Source organism: Pomacea canaliculata, linkage group LG8 (genome assembly GCF_003073045.1).
Source record: "Pomacea canaliculata isolate SZHN2017 linkage group LG8, ASM307304v1, whole genome shotgun sequence".
Lineage (NCBI taxonomy): Eukaryota > Metazoa > Mollusca > Gastropoda > Architaenioglossa > Ampullariidae > Pomacea > Pomacea canaliculata.
In genome coordinates this window covers 25,155,364-25,181,363 of record NC_037597.1, presented here as the reverse complement: position 1 = coordinate 25,181,363, position 26,000 = coordinate 25,155,364, and the positions used below count along the sequence as shown (strand labels likewise).

Here is a 26,000-nt window from a genome sequence, read left to right as displayed (position 1 = left end):
TACCTTCTCTCCCACCATCCGTCAATCTCCACGAAAGATCATAACAACCTTTTCTCCTACAACCCTGTAAAGATATTACCATCATTGCTCCTAGGCCTGAAAATATTTAGTCCTGACAGTCATGTATGATGTACAAACCTGACCTTATATAATCTGTAAAATTATTCGGGTTGTCAGAGTAAGTGGGACTGAGAGGTTAAAAACAAATCGTACAAAAGGAAACAAGTTCGTTCTAATCATAATCCTCGAGTAATGATTTTTACCTGTCGTTGTGTCAGATTCTATTCGACAACAATTACGGGCACACTTTTAAGTTTACCTTTATCGATGGGGTAGAAGAAAAGAAGAAAAAAAATATTTACATACATGTTTTTTTTTACTGTGTAAATATCGTAAATTTACGCAAAGACTATATCGGTAAAAAAGTGAATAATAATGTTGTCTTTTCTTCTGTCAATAGAATGTTGGCAAGCATACTATTAAAACCTATATTTACTTTAGGCGTGTGCAATTTCTTTCTGTATCGAGCGCATTAGCATTTCAAATCTGGGCTCGGATTTATTAAAAATAATATTTTTCTCACTGTATAACATTTTTGTATATTAACTAACATATTTTTCTGGCATTTAATGTTTTTGTAGCAACTCCCCACTGGGTTTTTCCTCATTATCGATACTTCGTAAATTCTGTATATATCTATGAAAATACCATATAGAAGTTCTCATATTTGTCAATGGCTTCAGACAAAGTTTACATTCTAACTGGTCAAGCGTCGACTGTGTAGTTTCTAAACTGGCATCTGGCTTATCTTGCGCAAGTAGCAAACTATTCAGTTAGTCTTCAAACTCAAAAAAAAGATGCTGGAAATAGGTATTTTCAACTGCTCGCAGACACCGGACGCGATAATCTATGAGGTAACCCCGATAAGACAGGCGACAATGCTGATTTGGAAGGTGGGGATGCCCTTGGTGATGGTGTTAGGAACGTTCGGCAACATCATGATATTGTTGATACAGCGGCGAGAGTACAGCGCCTCCCACTCCTCCATGTCCGTCTTCTTCACCTGCCTGGCCATCTCCGACCTCACCTCCCTGTGGTTTGATCCTCTTTTCTCCTTCCTACAAGTACTCGACGTTTTTGTATACTATGCATTCCTGTGGAAGATTCGAATGTTTGTCAACTACGTGACCGGGCACGTGTCACCGTCTATTCTAGTGACTATGACAGTCCAGAAGGCGGTCAGCATTTTGTGGCCGCACAAGGTCAAGGTCTCTTCACCACAGGTTTCGCCAAACCTTGATGATTAGCTTTCATTTTTTGTTTTAATCAATTCTCACCTGCTATACGGTATTACTGTCATCTTACCTTCAAACATCTCTCTAGCCACCTGTTTCGACTCGTTTGTAAGCATGGAGTATGCCGTCTTCTTCTTCAGTATATGGAGCTGGGTGGACACCATCCTTTCTAGCCTCGCTCCTGTTCTTCTTCTCTTAGTCTCTAACTCCGTGCTCATCTGGAAGGTAGGTCAGTCTCTACAAGAGGCTAGAAAACGGTTTTCTGCAGGAAACACACATCGGTTACGTGCGCGTGAGAAGAAAACGTCGTCCATGACAGTCACGTTGATAGCCACTTCCGTTACCTTTTTCCTACTGACGTCACCACTTGTTCTGTACATCATATTCCTCGAAAGATTTGTGGAAGGTGCAAATGGGGATCAGTACATCGCAGATATTAAAGGTTTTGTTTTGGCTGCCTTTCATCTCCTGTGGATCGGAAATAACGCCATGAACTTTTACCTCTATTGTCTGACAGGCGCAAAGTACCGGGAAAAGTTTTTGAACTTAATTCGCCTCAACGTTTTTCACCATCGAGTCGATGAGAAATCCACTCAGTTGAGCTTGGCTTTTACAACTGAAGACTAAAATCTTACTATTAATTTGATTATTATAAACAAATATGCATGTCAGAATATACTCGAAGTATATTGTCAAAGCTGTCTGCAAATATGGAGGGACTGAGGTACAGTGGAGAAAATACGTCCTGATTTTTTTGTAAGAATTGTGAAAGCTACTAAAGGGACCACAAAGACATTTTCCAAGTTTTTACCTTACTCTATATCTTTAGTCTTATAAGGTTGCTTGGACATACTGTTATTCGTACTGATATTATGCCAAGCTTTGATAGGAACTGACCAATGAAGTTTTAAAACAAACTTGTAACAGGAATGTTCACAGTGCAAGATAGTATAGTATATACATATATAGTACAGGTACTCCTACTGCTCTTCGTGGATAATGTTGTACTTGCATCATGTTCTGTTGGTGGTCTCCAAAACAAGCTTGATATTTTAAAAAATATGCTGATGGTTTTGGAATGAATGTGAACCTCAGAAAATCCAAGTCTTCGTGTTTAGGAAAAATTTTAGTATCAAAGAGTGTTGGTAATATGGTAAGAGAGGATACAGGCTGTTAACGTGTATATCTAGGTCTCTGTTTCACAACTAAACTCTCCCTCTCCCTAGCTGTCGATGATCTTGCAGCTAAGGCCAAAATCACAACCTGCCATCTATTAAAATATTAATGGAAAATAGGAGATACACCAAGAAGGTATTCTTTTAAAATGTTCGAATCTCAGGTTGTACCGATACTCACCTACGGGTCGGAATGTGGGGTTTCCTATGATATGAGGCTGTTGGAAAGGTACATATGTTCATCAGCAAAGGTTTCTTAAATGTGGGTCCCCAAACACCTAACAGAATAATCTATGGTGACCTGGGACGGTATCTAATATTGGTGACTATGAAAGTTAGATTATTAAATACTGGCTTCGTCTTATTTATATGAATGACTAGACGCCCCAGAAAAGCATACAATATGTTAATTTGTCTACAAGAAAATTGTGAACGTACCTGGGCTTTCTCTGTAAAAAAAAACAAACTTCTCTGTGTTAATGGTTTTGGATTTGTATGGCTCCAGCAAAGTGTCGGTAACAAGAACACGTTTTTAAGAACCGTTAAACAAAGAATTATAGTTTCTAACAAGAATGTCTTCACGATGTATGCATATGGGAAAGACTTGAACTGTATTTTAGTATAAATAGCTAGGTGCAGCCTGAGATATGTAAATATATTAAGAATATGTTGTTTCAGGGAAGCATTTATTAAGTTTTGATGTGAAATATCCTCCATCAATGTGCACCAGTGTCGCTACATAATGATGCATCTCCCAGCCAGTTGATCTGTCCCGATGCAAGCATGAGATTGAAGATGAAGGGCACGTGTTGTTTGATTGTCCTGCCTATGACAGTTACAGATCGAAAGTTGATGTTTTAAAATCCACAATACCATATGAACAAGGCACATATGGAATCACACGAGTCTTTATAGATAATGCTGAAACAACCATCCAACAAATCTCTAGATATCTCTATCAAGTTTTTTAAAAACAAAAAGGAAATGAATGCATTGTCGGAAACAAAGAAATGCTAGTATTAAAACCGCTTTAACATGATGCAAACCCCACGCATCTTTCTTCGGTTGTTAAAATTAATATTTTTAATTTTATTTGCGTAAAATTTTTAAATTCCGACTTTCGCGAGAATTTGTTTTTTCTTTTTTAATATCCACTAATTGATATCAAGACTTGCCAGTTACTATTTATTATAGTTTTGTTCAAGATATACTTGAGAATTCCTTGACACTGCTCTGACCTCTGACCTTAAGAAAGTCGTGTCTACTTCTAGCCATGTGCTCAGCTATGCTGCCCTAGGTTATGTAGTCGTCCTCGCTGACAAGCATGTGCAAATGCAGATGTAGCAAGTCTATCGGCGGTGTCTATGAAATTATTGATAGAATGCTCTGGTGGAAACCTCTGGCATAATATTCTGAATTAAATGCTCGCTTCCAAACATTTGCAGAGGGTTGTCTAGCTTCACACTCGCAAAATATATATGTACACGTTTTAAGCTACGATCTAAATGGGGGAAAAACGCTTGTTTATGTATAAAATGTACTGAAGACTTAGGGTTGAATAATTGCTAAACACATTTAGATGAACAACAAAATTACTTCCATGACATTATGAAGCACCCTGACAGAACACAAAGCTTGTGTTACATCTGAATTCTACCTCGATACAGTGTAGCTGTAAAAAGGTAAATAAAAAAAATACCGAAGTGGGGAGGTAACCGGAGTACCCGAAGAAAACCCAAGGGTCCCTCTCTGCAGATGGCTTTTGGAAGAGAAAAGTGCTTCCACCTAGCACATCAGATTGGTTTTAGTGTTCTTCTTTGATGTATTTAGTAGTGAGAAGTGGGAGTGCAAATCCACGTTGTTTGTTTAATCATAGCTAAATGTTTGCAGCACTCCTTTCATGTGCTGGAAGGAAAGACTGGGAACAGATCTGAAGAATGTACGGTAAAGATATATTTAAAAGGAAACAAATCATGAAGCTCATCAACAATCAAGAAAATACAATAACCAAATATTTGATGTGATAAAGAACAACGAAGAGTTTAATTTGCTTCTTTCTCAGTCGTATAAATATCAAAAGATCCTAACTGACGAGAAGGCTAATTAGTTTAAAGATATGAAACGAGTTTCTTTTCGACATTTCTTCTTTGTGATTTTCAAGACCAGATATTCGCTGTGTGGCGGTGGGTTACGTGACAAAGCCAGCGCCTTGAAGACCGAGATAGTGCAGCGGCCCGTGAATGCTGCGCAGTTTGTAAGAGATTTAAATAACGACAAACGTTGTGATGCCAAGAGATGAACACTTCCGGGGTGGTGACATAAAGCGGAGTGCTGTACTTCTTGGGATCAGGGAGCCAGGCCAGATGTTGCTTCAACACAAGCGGGAGGTTTGGTACGAAGGCAGGTTGTGTAGCACTGGCCCTGAAGAAAAGCGCCAGGGCAGTAGTAAGCATGGAAAGTACTTTAGTAACCCCCAAAGACATCAGCCGGTCCTTCCACGGATTGCTCGCAGATCAGGCCCAGAGTGAGATGCGAATGCAATGCTGAGTTCACACGTGCTGTATCTTGCTCTCGATCTTCTTCTGGGTCTCTTCCGACTGCAGCTGCTCCAGCGTTAGCAACGACAGGCCCAGCTGGTCCTTCTGTAATATACACACACGCATATTAAGACCAGTTTCAGAATATTGCTACCTATCGTAAACTAGGGGAGGAAAAGCACTAGATCGCAATATCACCAAAGAAGATCCAACACCCCTCAGCATGACAACAAAATCATCATACATTCCACAGCACAAGAATCCGAAAGCATATACAAGGGTGAGGTTTCGGATTTTCTGTCAGCATTTACGTGATGGAGTGGGTAGAGTCTATGACCTTCGATAATACGCCCTTTCTCCCCACCCACAATGTTGTAAATTACAGGTGAAGGTTGAACAGAGGCCAGACAAAAATACACGAATACACTGGACAAGACTACTCACGCGGCTAAAGGGCTGCGCCATCTTGCGCAAAAAGTGTTTGGCGACCTGCACGGCCTCGTCGATGGACAGGTTGCACAGACCATCCGTCAGGTGCTCCTGGATCCAGCGAGGGATCTTGCCCGCTTGTCCGCACGGGAAAACCTCTGTACACAGAAAGAAAACAGTTTTTATTATATAAAAAAGGAGTATCGACTCTTTCAATGTCAAGCTATCCGAACGTCACATGAAGATATCTTGCCTAACCTCAGATCACGTGATGTGAGTACCTTCAAATAACGTGATTGCGCTCGGAGCTTCAGTGAGTCTACCTGAACAGCCCTGCTTTTCTCCTCTGAAGGTCAAGAGGCATTCATGCAAAACCTTGCACCTCACTTGACACGCTTGACGTCTGAGTGTTGTTCGACCAGAGTAAAGGGTAAAAGTCTCATCTGAACATCTCACCTTGTCAGCGAAGACCATGATGCCATAGTCCGTCTTGCCGCGCAGCGCCCGTCCCACACACTGCGCCGCGTGCCGCATGGCATCAAAGGTGAGGAAGTCGTTCTCCCTGATCTGGTAGTTGTCTCGCAGGTACTCCAGCCGAGCCTGACCATAGACAGGAGTATACATGACATAGTATAGTCTTCGGGACAGAGTAATGTCCAGGACAGACAGTGTTGTGTGTAAGGCACAATAGTGGTGGCCCTTGGGACAGAGTGGTGTCCAGGACGCAAACAGTGGTAAGCAGGATAGACAGAAAGTAGTGTGCAGGATAGACAGAAAGTAGTGTGCAGGATAGAAAGACAGTAGTATGTAAGATAGACAGTAGTGTGCAGGAGACAAAAAGTGGTGTGCTGGACAGACAGTGAATACTACTACAATGGCTCCCATGAACTGACCTTCAGTATACGGCTCTGTGTATACACGTAAGGCACTCCAAACATGATAACAGCTCGTCCATAATGGTGATCTGCACAGCAATTTTATGTTCTGGTTGCTTCCACTTTTTTTTTCTTTTTACAAAATCCAGTAAAACACTAGGCTAGAATGAGTCCAAAATGTGTCCAGAAATCCAATAGCTGGGTAAGCAATCAATTAATTCAGAAAATGAATCCTTCCCCCGAGGAAAGACAAATTAAAACATCATCAATTACAGCAGCAACAAATAATAAGCTTCACTAAGATTGGTTTTATAAACAAGAAGAATAGCTAGTGAAAACAACAGCTACATCAAGGTGTTTATATATTTTACAATGTTGTGTAGTTAAGTTTAGTGCCCTTTTATTATATGATAGGGACTAGATAACAACTCACAGATCTTAGTGCAATGAGTCAGTGACATTTTGGTGCCTTTGAGTAACAACTCACCGAAATCTATGCCCTCGGATACTTTGCCCCTGGCAACAGATAGCAGCACTGCTCCACGCCCATTCTCACAGGCCTGTAATTTTAAATCATCATCACACCTATGCATTGTTAGCTATTGTTTCTGATCTGCTCTCCTTTGGATGAGTTCACTGATGTCACACATGTAACTACAATCTAACTGTAGCCATAGCTTAATTTTATTCCAAGTAAATGAAACGTAGGTATTGTAAAAAAGAAAATATCTGTATACATGAATTATTCAAAATAAAGCAAAATTGTTCTGACCTTCTGATAGTTAAGGAGAGCTAATGAAGTCTCTGCGGCATCTTGGGTTTCAATGAAGAGCAGCTTGTTTTTTTGTACCTGGTCCAGAATGCCCTGTCCACACAATAAAGACTGCATTATGTGCATGTCACTTTCATAAAATTTTGATGGCAGTTTCATCCACACAGACTTCACCTCTGTTTTAGCACTATTAGGCTGCATCTTTTAAAACAACACACACCACCCACAAGCATTCCATCTCATCCATCTAATTCTTCTCTAACATAAAATCTTCCGTTAAGACTGCCCCTAATGTGACAACTCCATACTATGTACTACAGTAGTAACTGTATTAATCAAATATGCCTGTACTTAACAACAATGTAAACTAGATTTGAACACTTTTGAAAACAATCATCCTGGTTTCAAATGCGAACCTTCCAGGCGTATGACAGAACAGCATATAATTAAATTTAACTTTCTCCTTTAATCCTTCATATGATAATGATAGAATTTGTAAAACGACAATTTCCTTATGTGGATACAAGTTGCACATGAAGGACTTAGAATCGACAGCCAATCATACGAGAAACACAAATATCAGCAAACTGATGACTCTATGACAGAAAAGTGACCTAAGTGCATGGATGATTTAAGTATTCTGCCTTCTCAATCGTCAATAAATTGTCCTTCAATGTCTTAAGAGAGCTTAAAAAGAAAGTTTAAAAGGAATCCGGAACTTGCTTCATGATTACCTGCAACTGTTGAATAAAACACGCGAGGCTGTTAGTATGTGTGCTAGTCCTTGCTTGCTCTTTGCCCTGAGCACGTGCTGAACGGGAACGAACATGCACACAGAGACCGAGGGAGGTGCGTTGCCTAACGCTTCAAAAATCCCGTCCACCCGCTTATTTTTACTGAACGGCTACATTTTGTGCTGATCCGTTCACGGAGGAAAACACATCGCGACAGCAGTTCACTGAAAACGTTTCTAATCACCACCTAGTCTACCCTGGTAGTCTGTGTGGCAGCGCGCTCAAAATGGCAGATTTAGGCAACGCCACTCAGCCCCGCGACAGCCAATCGCTGAGCTCCTCTTAGTTTCGACTAAAGGGAGGGAAATCCAAACTACCGAATCGCCAATACAGTCGGACCCTAGGCCCTGTCACATCGCATTTCTTAGCCACATTTGCGCGAGGGACGGTGCCTGCCACAACAACACCACTGGTAGACACACGGGCCCTCGTCAAACTGCCTGTTCGGCCGAAAGTATTTTTTCAGGAAAGTTATGCTCGCTCTGCTCCATCGTGCAGCCGCACGGTCAGAAGAGAATCGCAGTTTACTGGTACAGCTTGTGCTGAGTTTTTCTTCTTTTTTTCCGAGTGTTTTCGTCGTGAATATAGTGAAGGCGCCCGGAAAAAAACAGCAGTCATGACAGACCCTAAGTTGACTTATAACCTTCCACCAGCGGATCACAAGCCGACCGTGTCACAAGAAACGGAAAACCTCTACCACCTGTCGCATGTCGTTCGTCTCTCTCCTAAACAAGAAACTTGTTCCCCTCAAGCGGCTTCCCTCAAGGAACTATCTGAAGGCAAAGAGAAGCACTCCCATTACATATGCGATTCAAGCTCTAAGGTATCTCTGCAACATGAACCATGCTCAAAAGCTGATTCTGTGAGTGCCCCAAAGACAAAGTGAACAGACTTGAAGAAAACGTTTGCCATGCAACAAAGAACGACACCAAAGTATTTCAGGTGCTGACCCAACAGCGACGTCACACCCCAGATATGGAACACAGCTATGGTTGTGATTCGGTACAAACTGACTTTTCTCTCCTGGTATTAAACTCTGTGAACATCAATGGCAGGGACCTTGGCAGTGAACCCCAGCAGCTGCAAAGGCAACTGTCAGAGGCCCCACACTATGACAATCTGTTCAGATCAGCCCAAACCGTTCAGGCTCACACACAGTCCCTCTGTTTGCCCACTCAAGCTCTGCCAAGCTCTTCCCACAAGTCCCAGCAGTTGCTTCTGCATTCCAGTTCCGCCATTTCTAACTCAGCTCCAACTCTGGCAGACCACGGGTTTCAGCCAAAATATGCATCACAGTCCAGCAAGCAGCAAAACAGATCATGACCTCAATCAACTGAAGATTCAGCATAGCCTGGAAAGCAAGATCAAGCAGCTGAACATGGCCCTTGTTTTAGAGCCAGAGTCAGTGTCACGCCCTGGGCCTGACAAAGGCACCCCAGCTTCCTCCCAACAGGTTGAGAACACACAAGGGGTCTTGCATCCAACATCTGCCAGTCAAAATCAAGATACCTCTGAGACAGCAGGCATACAAATACAAATAACAGATGTCCACAGTCTCAGCATTAGCTGCAGTTTTTATGACAATGATGATGACCATTTCCTACCCTCCCTGCAAAGCCTTGACAATGCAGACCCACCACCATCCATCACTGAGGGCTTTCACACAAACCACATAAAAACCAGCCATTTCCCAACCCACAATGTTGATGATGTCCTCTTCCGCTCCCAGACATTTCCACCACATGGTATGGAACAGTACCTGCTTTACGATGATGAGCTCCCCCAGTTCTCCAACATCCCCACTGACACTAACGACATGATTAGCTGTACGGACACGATGCACCTCACACCCACCATTCCCCCTAACGCTGTCCACTTTGACTGGCAACACCCTTGGTTTGATCACACTCCCAAAAAAGACACTTCAAAAGACATTTCCAGAGGTCTCCCAACAGCTACAGTGACATCTTCATCAAAAGAAGAGGCAATGGATCAAGCACGCCAACTGTCTAATGGTGTCAAAGTCAGCGTGCCTGTGTTGTATGTACCAACTACAACAGAAAGCTCAACTGTTAAACAAGAAAAACAGGTAACTTTTCTCTGATATTACCTTTCGTACAGCACACATATTCTTTGTTGACTAACAGAAACTGCTAACATTTTCCTGACACTATATTCTCCTCTAAATATGGTATGTAGTCTAATTTATATACTAGCTTTAAAAAAAGTTTAAAGATATGTACTATTTTATAAAATGAATGGTTTAACAAATTTACCTTCTTTCACTTGTATACAATTACTTACATGTGCCAAGTTGTCAACAAGTATGTTTCTGTGAAGTGTAATTAAGGTTACCTCCCTCTCTTGTTTACAAATGACTAACATTCCATCATATTGATCAGTATGACAATCATTCATGTAGTGTTGTTTTGTAGTTGACTTAAATTTATAAGGTTTTAAATCACAACTTTTCTTAAAGAGTTCTGCATTTAGACATCTTAATGTCTGGAGTTGAAAAGGCTTTCCAAATATAAAGTACATGATAAATCCCTACTCTTTAAACACCCATGATTACTTCTCATCTGCAGTAAACAATGTGGTAAATAGACTCCACTCCACTCTTCTTCTTAATCCTGTTTGTCCCCCATGTAGCATATGGCCACAACCATGAGACTCCATGCCAGGGTCAAATGGTAACACAGTACAAAAATTGTATGTTCATTCTGAGTAATTTAATTTTGTGGTTTAAAGCAAACTCCTCATCCCAACCAAGTTTTTAAAACAGCAGCATGAAGAAAAAATACTTGCCTGTTTATCACAGCAATAAAGCAAATACTCCTGGCTACATCCAGACATGAACACACCACATTCAAAGAATAAAACAAAATGTAGCCAAAAAAAGTTTCTTATTTAAATGTGCTTCAAAAACCCCCGCTCAACAGTCTCTGACAGTGAAAGAAAATGTAGATGACTAGAGTTCAACAGCTGTTGCCTGAGCTGATCCTGGTAATCAGTTGTCAGTGGTTTTATTCCTTGCTTTGTGTGTGAGGAGGCTACCTAGTGTGAGGTATGTACTGGACAAAGAATGAAATATATTCTTTCAGAGCAGATTGTCACTTGATCAGACACTACCGATCACATGTAAAATATACATATATAAAATACAATAAATTCTGTGGCCATTTACTGACTCCTTATCCTAATTTAAAATGTGGGAAGACTAGGCGCCTAAAGACAGGTGTGTAGTGGACACATAAAAATAGATGACCTGATAATTATTGCTCTCAGAAAAAGAAATTGATGTTAAAAGTATTTTTAAGTTGTAGTAGCAGTAGGGAATGGCTATCATTGCCTAGACCTCACAGTCTATATGATATCTCCTCTTAGTCTCTTAAGTCTTGGTCTGAGTTTCACATACACATTTATTGGCCCTAAAACTGTAAAAGGGATGTACAAATTTTATCTAGAGAGTTCTTAAAGATTACAAAATTTGTTAAAAATTGGTGCATATTTAATAAGTTTAAAGTGAGTCTACTCTTTGTAAAAAAAATGGCATTTGATTTAAGCAGTAATAGTCTGATAAAAACATTTCCTTCTGAATTTCTAGTAAAGTTAGTTTGTGGTTAAGAGGAAAATTCATGGATATCATTGTCATCACATCCATACATTTGAATGAAGTCTTCCCTTATTCGCTTCAGAGAGTGGGGTCTTAATACAGTCTATCAGAATAACACGTCTTCATCCTACCAGCAATTTGTACCATATCTATGTACACTTCCAACTTAAATTTATTGGTCAATTAAGTAGAAGTAGTACATTACTTGATGGCACACTACCCATCTGTATCATGCCATTTAGTAATATGTTGGTGTGTAGTATCAGTACTTGAACACTGATAGCTTCCTGCCCTCCTGCATTGGCTGAGGTGTATTCAAGTGCATACGATTCTTATTCCTTTCATAGTTCATTGCTCAAATCAGTTTTTCTTTCATTCGTGAAGATGTTACGCCTTATTCTATTAAAATAATGTATAACTGTGTTGAGGAGGCACCATACACACTGATCTAGCACCATATGCATCTCAATGAGGGAGACACTTGGGAAACTGATATTATTTTATGGTGGGCAGTGTCAAGATTGGCATCAATGGAATGCCCTTCAAAAGTGTATGTGTAAAAGTGGAAGAGTTAATGGCATGTAGAATATGTAATTTTGTTTCTCTAGACCATGAAGCCCTACAAATTGCTTGTATTCTTATAACTTTTACATTTTACTGTCACATTATCAAATTGCTTGTACTTTATAGCTTACACATTTCACTGCCATCCTATAGTCACTGATTTTGCTCCTAGTAACTCTAAGGTTCAAAAATAGATGATGTTGAGATGTCTTTTGAGAAACAGTGATTGCAGTGTTGAATATAGAACTCACTTACAATTACTGAAGACAGACACTAAGACCAGACTGTTAACATGTGCATGAATGCAGAGCCCAGCTCTGAAAGAATCTAATGATTGAAAAAAAAAACTGACACACTTTCTGCTCCATCAGGAAGCAGTCTGGGCACATTCAGAGCAGCAAATAGGTGATGAAACTGGGCAAGTTTCCATGCAAGATTGCTTGCCTCGTTCTCTCCCTTCAAGCATGGAAGGTACTCCTGCACAAGCTCCTCTGCAGAAGTGCTTGTCTCAGGCCTTGACCTTGGCTATGGAGGGAGATGCAGCTGTAGAACTGTCACAGGAAACTGGACATGCAAATCATGCTCACAGTTTCACTCCAATTCTGAGCAAGGACACTGGGTGTCCCAGCAGCTTTCTGTCCCCGCCACCCAGTGTTGAGATGCTGCCCTGCTTGTCCAACTCTGGAACACCAGGTCCCGAGGACAGCGGCTACCTGACCATGGAAGAACAGGAACTGGTATCCCAAAGCAGCTCCTACTGGCAACAACCTCATTTTACTGACAAGATGGATAGCAACACCAGCTTCAGAAGGCACTCAGCAACTAGCAGTAGTTGCTCTAGCCTCTCAGGTCCTGCTGGTCCTGGTCCTGGTCCTGGTGGTGGAGGTAGGTGCAGTGGGGATGGCAGAGGAAGTCATTTTGTTCCGCTGCGTGACTGCATGGACCACTCGGTTCAAATGGCCGGCATGCTCTCAGATGACGCTGTATACTACCCCTTTTCTGACCTTATGCAGCTTCACCCCAGCCTCCTTAGTGATCAGGAACCATCAATACACTACATTCCCAACGCCTCTCCTTTCTACCCCCTGCCACAGCAGAAAGCGGACAAATACCCCCCTCCACAACCCCCCCAGACCTCAGTACGCAGGCGTCGCCAGGGTCCAAGCAGGGGACAAAGTACACAGATCCAATCAGACCAGATAACGTCTTCACTTCTAAAACAGCAACAGGAGTGTCAACCAACAACCACTACCTACACCAAACGCCCATACAAACGACGTTCATCTAGCATGGACACAAAACAAAAGCAAGCGCTGATAAAACCTGAAGCTTCTAAAGACAATGCAGAAATCAGTGCTGGGGAGAAACGCGCACGGCACAATGAGCCTCTTAACCAGAAGGCAGTGAGCATCATGTTTGAGTGGTACTGTCAGAATGAGGAAAACCCGTACCCTTCCAAGGAGGAGAAGGAACGTATGGCACAGGAAGGGGGCATCACCACAATGCAGGTCAAATCTTGGTTTGCTAATAAACGCAACCGTTCCCACAACACTCGCCCAAAAGTGCAGAAACGTGCCATGGAGGAGAAGCTGATGCAGATCTGTAACCACCTGTCAAGGGAGAAAACCAGCTGCATGCAGCAGGGAGACAACTCTTTCATCATCAAGGAGCTGTCGCAGATCATTCACACATTTGAGAAGGATAGCTCCTGATAAGGAGAAAGAGGCACTTCTACTCTTTTTTTTTTTTTTGGTAAATTTTGAATCTTTGTACACATTTTGATAATCAAATATTTATGCAAAAAAGTCAATTCCAGTCTAATGCATTTTTTTTTTTTTTTGCAGTTTTGATGATTATCCACAATGCTACACACAATTTTTTGTTAGATTTACAATTTAGAAGCGATAAACTAAGCAAATCTTTTATTTCACTAATTTTGATAAAGAAAACTTTGCTATTTATCATTCTAAAGGCATTCATATAGAAACATAACATACCTAAAATACATAAGTTTGTGTTCAGCATTATTAAATGCAGTTAACTGTCACTATTTAACTTCATGATAAAACTGGCATTTACATTTATTTCAATCTATGACCTGGGTTTGTATGATCTTTCAATATGTTTGTCTCTGTTGTGGCATTTTGATGCCATATAGAAGGAACACAATATGGCTATAATCATGCACCATTGCTGGCTAGTGACACTTTGTGAGCTTAAGAGACAGCAGGAATGTGAACTCATCTAATGCAATTTGATGAAGATGCTGTGCACGCTACTTAAACAACATGTTTTATTCCCAAATGGACAATTTGTGAAGCTAAGTCTAATTGAAGCTGGACTTTATTTAGCTAGTCTGTATGGTGCACCAGTGCAATCAACAAATGCAGTTTCTGATGATTTGTGATGGTAAGCATTTATTTGCCACTGGATCATATATAGAACTCCTCTTCCTGTTTTATAAGGTATTGTGCAGGACAGCTGTAAAGCTTTAACATTTAGCAAACACTTGAGAAGAAAGTCAGCATGGTACTACTACTCAGATCCCTTTGCCATTTTTTTGTGTGTTATGATTGTTATTGCTTTTGTGGTCATAAAAAGGTAAATAAAAACATTGCAATTACTAGATACATTGTACAAAACCCTTTCAGTAATATTAAATGAAATGTGTTTTTCTGGAAAACACAGAACTTTCACCAGTAACAAACTGTTTGCAAAGTTTATTTCCAGAAAAAGTTCTCCATATCTTGAAATAGTTATCTTCTAAATTCAGTTACACACTCCCTGCATTGTCCTTTTGTCACAAATAACTGTTATTATGCACATTGTACATTAACAATTTTACATGTTGATGTAAGTACATTTTCAGTACAGTCACGCTTCTAGTGTTTGGTTTAGTTCGGTTAAATTTCCCAAGCCTGTGCAAGAGTTCATGATTTTAGGGACAAATCAAATTTATTCAGCACAGAAAACATGATTATTACTATTAAGTGTGTTAGGAAGGTAAGCTGGGTGTCATTACAGATGATATGCAGACTTGTGTTTGAGAGGTTCCTTATTTTGACAAACAAGATGCTTTTGCTTTTTTCTCTATCTTGTATATTGACCCAAAGACGCTTGTATGTTAACCCAACGATGCTCTACCAAACTGTGCAATATATAAAAAATGGCAGAACTGGTTCTTTGTGTTAGTCCACAAAGAAGTGAACTCCCTTTGGCTGCAGGTATTTAAAGCGCTCTGTGATATCTGATTGTGTCTTTCAAAGAAGTAGTTCCATTGACTAACCACAATATGTAAAACTTGTTTCTCACAGTGAATTTCATAGTGTTTTCTTTTTGATATGTTTGATGCATCAGGCTGGTAGTGATACGAGTGTGAATGTGTGCTTATGTGCAAGTTGGAACAAAATTCTGTATGCTTGTTCAGTTTCATTCTTCATTCATGATCTACATGACACGTCATTATCGTTCATTTACTTTAAACTATTCTCAAGCATGGAAACAACAAATATAACTGACATGTCAGTTTCATTTTACATTTTGTGAAACATACCTGCTCATACCAGGATGCAGCAATTGTTTCCTGAAAAAGATATACAAACAGATCACGAACTTGTATTACTGGACTGCTGGCAGACGATTTTTTCCAGTTAACTACTAAAACGAGGCATGATACTACAAAGCATCCAGTTTATTCACATTTCAGATTAACTACTAAAACGAGGCATGTTTGTACAAAGCTTCCAGTTTAGTCACACTGTTTAGGCTCGCCAAGACTAACAGAAGAACTTCGCAAGAGGCTAAGCTTTGGTCTTGGCACACAGATAGCAATCCACCAATACACATGAACAGATGTATTCAAGTCTACTATAATCCACAACCTGAATGAGATACTGATCCAGGTTGTTACCAGCATTTGCATCAGAGTAGTTCGGTCTTGGATATTTAAAGGATTGATTTCTAAAGCTAACTCTTCCAGCTGTGGTGTAATTTTTAATATATCACTTCTTTTCAGTCGAACTTATTCATGTGTGGCATCAGTGTTGCAAATAAGGAAGTACTAGTTCCCTTGATGTCCCTAAGCTGATAGTTTGTTCCACACCAGGACTACAAAGTTTCAGAAGAGGCAGACAAAAATTGCTGTAGTGTCATACTCAAGCTTGCTCAGTTGCTCTTCTATCCCAATCTGCAACTATGTCACTTGCTTATTCTCGGGTCCTTCTCTCTTATCTAATTGTCTTAAATTACAACGCTGGCTGCATTTCTTCTGCTTAACAGATAAAAGCAGTTTGCATATCTTTCTCAAATGCAGGTAACATCTAGATCACAGAAAATAACATGCTCTGGAGCAAAGTATATCCACCAAATATATCCTACAACTAAGCCATAATTGAAATGAATGTTACTGCCACATTGGTGGATTTAATTAAGTTTCAAGTGTCACCTGCCTACACACACACTGCTTTATTTATGTTACCCCTTTAATTCCCATAAGTCTGTTGTCACAAAATGCATGCAAGCAAATAAGTTCATTCACTAACAAACTATGGTGAAGTCCATACAGACTGTAATGTCTGTTTCTTACCATGTAGATGTAACTGGTGAAAAAGCAGACAATACCATCTGGAACAATGGAAGCCATCTCAACCAAAAGGTTTCCATAATTCCGAATGACGGCTATAGGAAGAAAAGAAAAACACATATGCAGCCTTCATTCACAGGAAGATGGGCATTGTTTTACAAAAACAAAGAAAGGAAATGACTGAACTAAGAAGAGCCAAAGAGCAAGAAACTAACCGATATCTTCACGCGTTTCAAATTTTGAGGTTATGGCCACTTGGTCATTTCCTTTGCTGACCACCTGCAATATACACATACAAATTATGAGGATGAAACTAGATTCTTGTAGTTGTCAATTTACACCTGAAAAAACTAGGTTCTTGAATCCCTCACTTTACCTTTGAAGAAAATAGGTTCCTGCATTTATCACTTTGAACTGGACTCATATATTAGCAAACTTGCACTATGACAAGAGTTAGAATTCCTACACTTATTTTTTATTTATGCTGCTTTACAAGATTATTAGGTTGTACAAAATTTTAATCAGCTGGCATGTTAAAAATCAAAATACTTTACTCTGTATGTTTTTGGACAAAAAAACATGTCATAAATTACCATTGGACAGATGCAAGGCCTTGCCAAGGTCATTGTGAAAGTTGCCATGGTGACAGGATGGAAATCAAGAATCTTTGGGTACATTTCCAGAGGTGATAAAGTCTGATCAAAACAAATACAGATTAGACATGGCTGTAGAGGATTCATGCATGCATTCTTCAAGCCTGGATATCAAGATCTGATGAGGAATTTTTATAAATATGGAAGATTACACAATTTTGGGGGGAATATGCTCATATGATAGCTATAATCAACAGAAAATAGGCAGTAATGTACTACAGTAAAAACACGTGGCCTGATTAAATCTCTAAATAAATAACAGTTCTGATCTCACTGACCCCAGAAGTTACCACCAATGTCTGGAATCTGTTGAAGATGGGCTTGACTGCAATAGAAGCATCTAGACAACTCAGGTGAAGAACTGGATTAGAGATGGTAGGCGTGCGGTCATCGAACGGCTCCATGATAAGCATAAATCCTACAAAATGAAAAGGAAATTACTTGTGTGCTGCATCACTACTACCACTTATTGTTCATATGTTCCTCCCCAATCTCAAATTTACAGATCAAGAAAAAGTCTGTTTTAAAATGTCCTTGATGATCAGTTAAATTTCTTCACATAACCTCATACACCTTAATTTGCAATATTGAAAAAAACAGAGTAAAGTAACATTGAAAATGAAAATTATAAATTTATAAAGTACAGAGTGGCAAATTACAGTCTAAAAATGCACCTTTAGTGTATGTGCTGACAAGTGTTGCAAAGTTTGCCACTAAACTGAGTGCAGAATAATCTTTAAGGTCTGTCAGTTCCAGGGTTCTCATCAGGGAATGCAAACGCTCTGCACAAAACCTAAAATCATACACAATAGGCACTGATTATCATATTCACATTACTGATTATAACATGTTCTATGGGGGGGAAAAAAATCATATTCGACACATTCTAATAATAAAGTATAAATGAATGCTGTTATCATGCCTTCCTCAACTCACAAACAGGATATAAGTACACTTTAAAATCTAAACTATCTCGGCTAGTAAATGTAAATCACTAAGATGTGCATCCACAAACATGCACACACACATACACTATAACATTTTTTAAATGTCCTTTGTGCACCTCAATGGCTTGCGTTCAATGCAAACTTTTTGTGAGCAATCACGTAAGAAAGAGGGTGGACTCTCTGATACCACATGCTGAATGCGAAGCCTGGTTTTCAGGTATTCTAAAAAGCGTTTCATGAAACTTAGAAAATGCTCTGCATTGCGAATGTTTCCTGGTACAGCTTCTGAAAATCATTAGCAAATAGTTGGCAAAATTAGGCAACTGATGACACTTTGTGAACTAACATACTCAAACAGACATGCATAAAATTTAAACACTTTCCAAATCAACAGAAGTACCAAAACTAAAGACAACTGATAATAATACAATAATGACAAATGATAATATGCATGGCACCACAGTTTTAGTGGCTTCATTGTGTCACAATACAGCTGAAAAAATTTACTTGTGTAAATACCACCAAAAAAAAAATAAAGCAAATACCAAGAACTTATATCAAATATTACGGACTCAAAATCAGACACATTAGATATACAGCAATATCAAAACACACACAAAACTTGTTGCTTTCAGTTAATGTTCAGATGACTCAAATTGGCAAGATACAACATGAAATGTTGCTGGAAATGAATGGCACACTGCTTCAGTTTTCGCTAAATAGCCATCACAGCCTCGGAAAAAGAATATGCCTGATGACCATATACTGAGGTTCAAATTATATGAAGATGTACATTGCCTATAGATTGTTGTTGAACATGCTGTTTTGTATATGTAAATATGCTAGTATTTCCCACATGTCATAATGACCATGAGTCACTGGCATTGAAGATGTCATGCCATTACAACTTGCTACATATCACACTAATGAACATTTTTAAACATATCAGAACTGTTGCACAGACCTTGCAGGATTTCATCAGGAAGAACTGAAACATAAAACAACAAATGTTTTGTGGGAAAAGTGAATTCAAATAAAATTTTTCTTCAATCAAACATTCTTTAATATTATACGAATCAAGAGATTAAGTGCTACAATATTTACCTCCTCTTTATCTTGATTGTGACAGTATATGGTTCCATATTTGTATGGCAAAAACTGTTAGTGATTACAAGCATTAGATGCTATTCTTATTTTGATCTATGCAATTCAATTGCTTGAAAGCTACACCAAACTGATTTCTTTTTACAGTGGATCAGTAAAGATGTCATTCTAACAATGAGACATACATATTTGTGTCTTGCCAATCATAGATCGACACAATCCCACACACCTGGATTTGCCAGTAGCGTATCTGTTTCTCTGGCAATACTGGCATCACGCAGTCCTTGCACCATTCGCTGGTACTCATCTCTCATTTTGTCTGTGTCAATATCTTTCACTCTGAAATGCATCGCTGTCTGATCAAAATTCTAGAATTCTTCTGTCAATAATTTTTAGGTCTGGGAGTGAGAAGGAATTGCTGCATTATAAACAGGTACACCAACATCATGACCATATCAAACTGACTTTGAAAAGACAGTAAAATTCCTTGCTCTCTTCTATAATTCTTTAACAAAATAAAAATATCATTAATTACTCTAATATTATGCATGAAATAGCATTATTTTTTTTAACATACAGGTAGTCCTCGACTTACGACGGGGATCCGTTCTCAACGTGGCGTCGTAAACCGAATTTCGACGTAAGTCGGATCATACGTTCATACAGTACTGTACCATAATAACAGTACAGTACTGCAAACACTTAGCCTATCCAAACACCTATCCTAACACAGTGCCCTACATAATTATCAATAAACATAAGTACAGTAAAATATTGTAGTACAGTACGTTTAATAATGAAATACTGTACTGTAAGTGCTGTAACAGTAATAAACAGTGTTAGGCTAGGCAGACGTTTCCAAAACAAGCCTGTCTCATCCACGTTGAACACTTGTTGAGCACAGTAACCCCCCTCCTCAATTATCTTAGCCAATGCATTAGGAAACTCAGTTGCTGCTTTCTCATCAGCACTAGCAGCTTCATCTTGCACTTAAATGTTATGGAAATGGGCACGATCCTTAAACCTCATAAACCAACCCCTACTCGCCACAAATTCTTCACTTTCACTTCCTTCCCCCTTTTCTCTTTTCAACGCCTCAGACAGTCGCCTAGCCTTCTCCTGAATAACCATAAAACTCACAGGGATACGGCGTTGATTTTGGTCTTTCAACCAAAGTGCCAATAATCTTTCCATCTCGATAATAAGCCAACTACGTTGCTTTGTTATCACTGTTGCTGTAAGTGGGAATGAGTGTCGTAACCACGAAACAACGTAACTCGAGACCGTCGTAACCCGAGGACTGCCTGTATTTGTTTTTGAGAATCTGAGAGGAAACAAAAATATGATCAAAATGTTTTGATTAATCTACATTAATTCTAGTAAACTTTTCTCTGTTAGAATTACGAGTGCATGGAAAAGTCTCAGCAATACTGATATAAATATCTCACTTTTTGATATGTTTTGACAAATCATCAAGATTCTGGCTGCATCGGTCAATGGTTCTTCGAGTGATTTTGCAGCTCATGGATTCAATACATACGTTATCTGCAACAGCATCCAATTGCAATCTTATCATCTCTTTCAAAAAAAAAAAAAACACACAATGATAATATTTTTAAACTGTACAAAAACAAGAATGCTGGTAAAAATTTGCATAGTTGCAAAAAAATTTTATGAATTTTATAGCTGTAACTTAATTCATGTCTGCTGATGCTAACTACTGCTGTAACTTTTCGAGAAGATTTCTATGTGTATTAATCAAGTTTTATAAATATTTTTGTAAGATCTCTACAGATTCTCACCAATATTATGTGCTTCATCAAAAACAACAACAGACTTCTTGGACAGTTCCTTGGAGACCTGTTCTGCAATTTTCGGATCAAGAAGATAATAGTAGCTATATACAACTGCATGAGCCTGCATTATCTGAAAACACACAAAGTATTATAAAAGCTGAGATGAGTAATGCTCAACATCATGACTTTCTAATTATCACGTGCAGACACACACATCCCACTTGTTGTAAATGTAACAAACACACACATACTACATAAAGAGAAATAGAGAACTCCTATGGCCTTAAGTCTTACTTTAGAAAGAAATAATGTAAATCAACTTCAAATTCAATCCCTTTTACATGACATTTTTCTGCAGCTAAGAGCAAGTTGAGCAAAGAGTGCATGGAGGTTACTATGCAAAAATATATCATCTTCCCTACAAACAGAGCTTTTACTTACTGCATGTCGAGCCAGAAAGTAAGGACAGTAACCTCTCTCTCGACCATAGTCCTTCAAATCATCCTGTATTTCACAACATGTAAACATTTGCTATTTAGAATTGCACATTAAAGTGAAAACTGTTTGCCATTTCTGCATGTGTATGTGTGTATGAAAGAGCACTTGCAACAGAAAAAGATAAAATAAGGGTATGCACAGAAATATGCAGAGACAAGCATATGATATATTTGTCAGGTGTATCAACACAGTCTTTGTCCATACAGCAAAATTCAATAACTATATCAGCTAGAAAAATCAGTCTAAAACAAAACTCATGATGGACAGAACACAAGTGCATCTTCATATAATTCAAATCTATTTCACTATGAGTATTAATCAACCGGAAACTTCATTGGTAACTAACATTTGCATCACATTCTGTCAACACTGTCACAGTCATAATAATATGCAAGTAAATGTATTCAGTTCAAGTCAATTTGCTTGGTTGGTTATCATGTCTATTTGACCCTTGTCCCATTTCTCACCAAGCTGTATATTCCAAAAGGAAGAGGCACTTCTCGTCCATGGGCATCAAATTCCTACAACAGCAAGTGTGCTCAATATCATTAAAACGAATGATAAGTGAACATGCATGCACACACACAAATACACACCTTTAATTTTACAGATTTTTTTAAGCAAATCTTGCTAACATCTGCCTATGATAAGAAAGAACTCCAAGTTTGTGACAAAAATGGCACAGCATAGCTTATTCAAACTATTATACTGATCCATGTACACACAAAATTAATCTATTCACAGCAACTCAAACAGACAGTAATACCAAACAAAACATACAATTATGAGATTTGTTGAATGGACAAAAAGCATGTAAGAATGATCTCACCTCATAGAACTCACATACAGGGATTAAAGGATCTCGCTTGTGCTGGGCACGAACAAAGGAGGCAGTCAGTTTGTGGCACTGGGCATCAACTGCTTTGCCATCTCTGTCTTTTAGTACCTGTAGACACAGGCAATGATCACGCCACAAACAAGACAATACACAGATCAATTTGCATGAGTTCACATGAAAACCTTTTTAGATTTTATCTTAAAACTTGCAAGAGTACCCAGCAATGCAAGGTGATATTGCATCTCATGTCAGGCTATCAGTGGTCTATACGGACCACAAACAGCATTGGGATACCTAGTACTGCCAGGGCGATGTCCCATCTCCTTTCAGGATGTCAGTGGTCTGTACACACCACAAACAGTCTGTATTCAAGGGGGAGATAAAGACTGAATGGGTGCCCCTGATACAATTCCCCTCTTTTGCTCACCTTTTTTTCTTTCCTCCTGCCAGTCACAGGAGATATTTTTCTCCAAAGTGCGATCCAAGTCGCTATTTTTTTAAAAAATTGATGCTATTAATAACATCTAGTAAGGTACCCTCATTACCTGCGAACAACTGTCTCCTCCCCTTCCCTAGTGGAGGAGAAGGAGGATAAAACTTGTGGCAATGCTAACCACTATGAGATTTTCTTTCTCTTTGTCATTTAATGTCAAAATTATCTGCTCATGAAAAATGGCTGTACAATGACTAGGCCTACCTGTCTGTCTTTTTTTTCCACATTTTAAATGAAAAGGCTAGTAAAGAAAATTCTGCAAACCCCTAACAGACAAATTGACAACAAAATATCAAAATAGCCCTTATATATCAATATATTTATAAAAATATTAATTTGTTGTTAATTTAATTGTTGACAGATTGTATGTTCATTTGCTGATGGTTCTTGGTTATTCACAGCTTAAGAGCTTATCTCTTTATGTACTTGTAAAACCGCTCACCCCTTGAAATGGGCCAATGGCCTAATCAATAAAGTTTGTTCGCTCTCATTTAACATCAAAATCTGCTCTGCATAACAGAGTTACAATACAATTTGCTATGGGATTGCTAGTAAGACCTTAAAATAGGGAAATTAACCATTCAAACAAAAATATTTTCTATAGCAAGACAACACAACCAAACACACTCTCATGACATTCCTGTAGATGAAAAGATTATTCCTGCCATTGTACAAATATCATGGATTTGCTTTGGTTTTATAGAACTGCTAGACTGTGCTTTGTTTATAAGATTATCCGGTTTTGTCTGTGCCAAACTGTACCAACCTCTTGATTAATGCACATGTTTTTGCGGGAACTGAGTGCAACTCCCAGGAACTGTGGTTGTTCTCCTAATTCCTTCTCATAATACTTCATTAAATTCCTCATCTCTTCTATAACCTGCAAAATTAGCAAATACAAAATTCATCCAAGTTTTTTTTTTAAGTTAAATGTACAACAGCCTGCCATGGCACTCATATACTATAACAATACTCATATCACCATAATCTTCAGAATTATGGACTAACCTTCTCCAATTCAGGAACTGTTCGTGAGCAGTAGATGAGTTTAGTGACATCCAAAGGATGTGCCTGTTACAATAAAACAAAAGGCCTTGAATTCCTACAATTTTAACTCCATACTTTGTCCAAGAATTTTTGTGATTAAGTAAAAGCCAATCAAAGTACTCAATCAAAGTTGATTCTTTTAAGACTGCATTGAGTATTTACTGTAGTGTTGGTTGCATGTGTAAATGCTCACAAGAGGCAAAAGGTGAAAAGAATCAGAAAAACACTAGAGATTCTCATTATTTCTTTGCAGTACAACAATTAGAGCCACAAATTTAAAATAATAGTCAGTTCCAGCATATTTTCAGGAAGAGACAAACTGAGCAAACAATGCAAAAGCACATTATATGTGGCTGCATACACGCATATAGGCGATAATGAGGGAGAGCAAGGATACAGTCTTTCCAGTCCCTGAGGGCATTTCCAGGACACAATGACCCTGACAAAACAGAAGAATTGTACATAAATGTTAATTATAAACATCTCAAATTTATCTCAGAATGTATATTCTAGATTTAATTGAAAGAAATTAAATGTGAACAGGGATCAACCTAAGAAAAACAAATGACAAAATAAACATGAAAACAAATAATTTGAAATATGTATAGAAACATTTGCATGTTTTCTTCAATTAAAGTTTAAGAAAAATGGCAATTCCAATGACACATGATATGACATATAAAGTGGATCTTCTAGAATGTGATTTGAAAGATTCATAAATAAACTATCTTAAGAATTATTTTGAAAGCAGTATCCTTTGTGACCAATACTACAGTATATATATATAGAGAGACATGTGTACATACATGTGTACACATTAATGTATGTATGCAAATGCACCTACTTTGGCATCCAAAGTACGTTTGAGCTCCAGCATATAAAGATACTGTTCAGGGTAGATGTAGTCATAGGGAAAATAGACAAGAAGACCATCAACGTTAAGCCTGCACAAAAGCAAGTCTTTTTTTCAAAAATCACCAATTAATCTACATGACAATAACATAATTTCTCATCAAGAAAATTATTTTTACACTTACGTTTTCTTAACTACTAAGCCATAACTTACTCATGAATTTTCATTTGTTCATATTAGAAGGTTTTAAATAATGCTTATAATTACAATTCAATCAACAACAGTTTCAAACACATTATAGATACAGATGTATACTTATCATATAAAGCTTTCCGCCCATAACTACAAATTTCAATGACTAATTAATGTAATTTTAAATTCAAACACTACTTTATTTTATAACCAATAGCAACATGTACTTAATTTGCTTCAACATTACACAACTTGCATATTATATTATATATTAAAAATCTGATGCAATTGTTAAACTGCATTCTCTTCATCTACAAGTTGATATTAAATCTGGGGCGTCTTCTGTTGAACAAAACAATTTTATTTTCATGATCGCTTGTATTTCACACTATTTTCAATTACCCTCATGGATAGCATCCATGAATCAACTTATTTGCATTGCCAGCGGCCAGTTCCATTTGTAACAAAAGAAATTAGCAATGATCAATAGATCACAACGGGTTAAATTACCTAGGCTGAAGATCGGTTACAGGCTTTACGGCTTACAAAAAAAAAAATTAATAAATAAACATTAATCCCCGTTTACATTTGTCATTTGTTGTGATTTTTTAAACTAGGTTTGTGTAGTACAAACGCTCCCTCACTGAATTTGAATCGCGTGCTACCATTTAGTTCCAAATAAATTAAAAGCAGCTTTGGAGGTTTACACTCTACTCACTTCATGGCTAATGCGACACTTTTTTTTTATAGCTATAGATGTTTTTCCCTGTTGTCAAAGCACCCCTAATCTTTACGATGTACGCATGTGTCAGGAAAACAAACGATCTTTTATCTTAGAGATAAAGTCCTCCTCTTAAATTATACTTGCTGGGGATTTTGAATATTTGAGGACAAAGTAAATAAATAGGAATTTTAACATTTTGACTCATAAGATGGAAGT

The 26,000-nt window shown here is 38.4% G+C and overlaps 2 protein-coding genes across 2 annotated transcripts; one reads left to right on the top strand and one right to left on the bottom strand.

Moving 5' to 3' along the window:
* Window positions 1–4,484: 4,484 nt before the first annotated feature.
* On the bottom strand, window positions 4,485–25,908 carry LOC112570925 (general transcription and DNA repair factor IIH helicase subunit XPD-like). The gene is given in 26 exon segments (XM_025249650.1): window positions 4,485–5,112; window positions 5,452–5,570; window positions 5,573–5,594; window positions 5,893–6,036; window positions 6,330–6,400; window positions 6,799–6,871; window positions 7,084–7,176; window positions 15,611–15,640; window positions 16,643–16,734; window positions 16,855–16,918; window positions 17,233–17,334; window positions 17,571–17,710; window positions 17,967–18,085; window positions 18,356–18,524; window positions 19,204–19,227; window positions 19,573–19,682; window positions 20,792–20,888; window positions 21,146–21,269; window positions 21,581–21,643; window positions 22,105–22,158; window positions 22,467–22,583; window positions 23,735–23,848; window positions 23,977–24,039; window positions 24,377–24,454; window positions 24,860–24,959; window positions 25,779–25,908. Coding segments are annotated over 26 exon segments (2,280 nt in total). The 5' UTR covers window positions 25,784–25,908; the 3' UTR covers window positions 4,485–5,019.
* Window positions 7,818–15,595, top strand: LOC112570924. Its single transcript, XM_025249649.1, has 2 exons — window positions 7,818–9,966; window positions 12,429–15,595. Exons 1-2 carry the CDS (start codon window positions 8,926–8,928, stop codon window positions 13,767–13,769), a joined length of 2,382 nt encoding a protein of 793 aa, XP_025105434.1. The 5' UTR covers window positions 7,818–8,925; the 3' UTR covers window positions 13,770–15,595.
* Window positions 25,909–26,000: the final 92 nt, after the last annotated feature.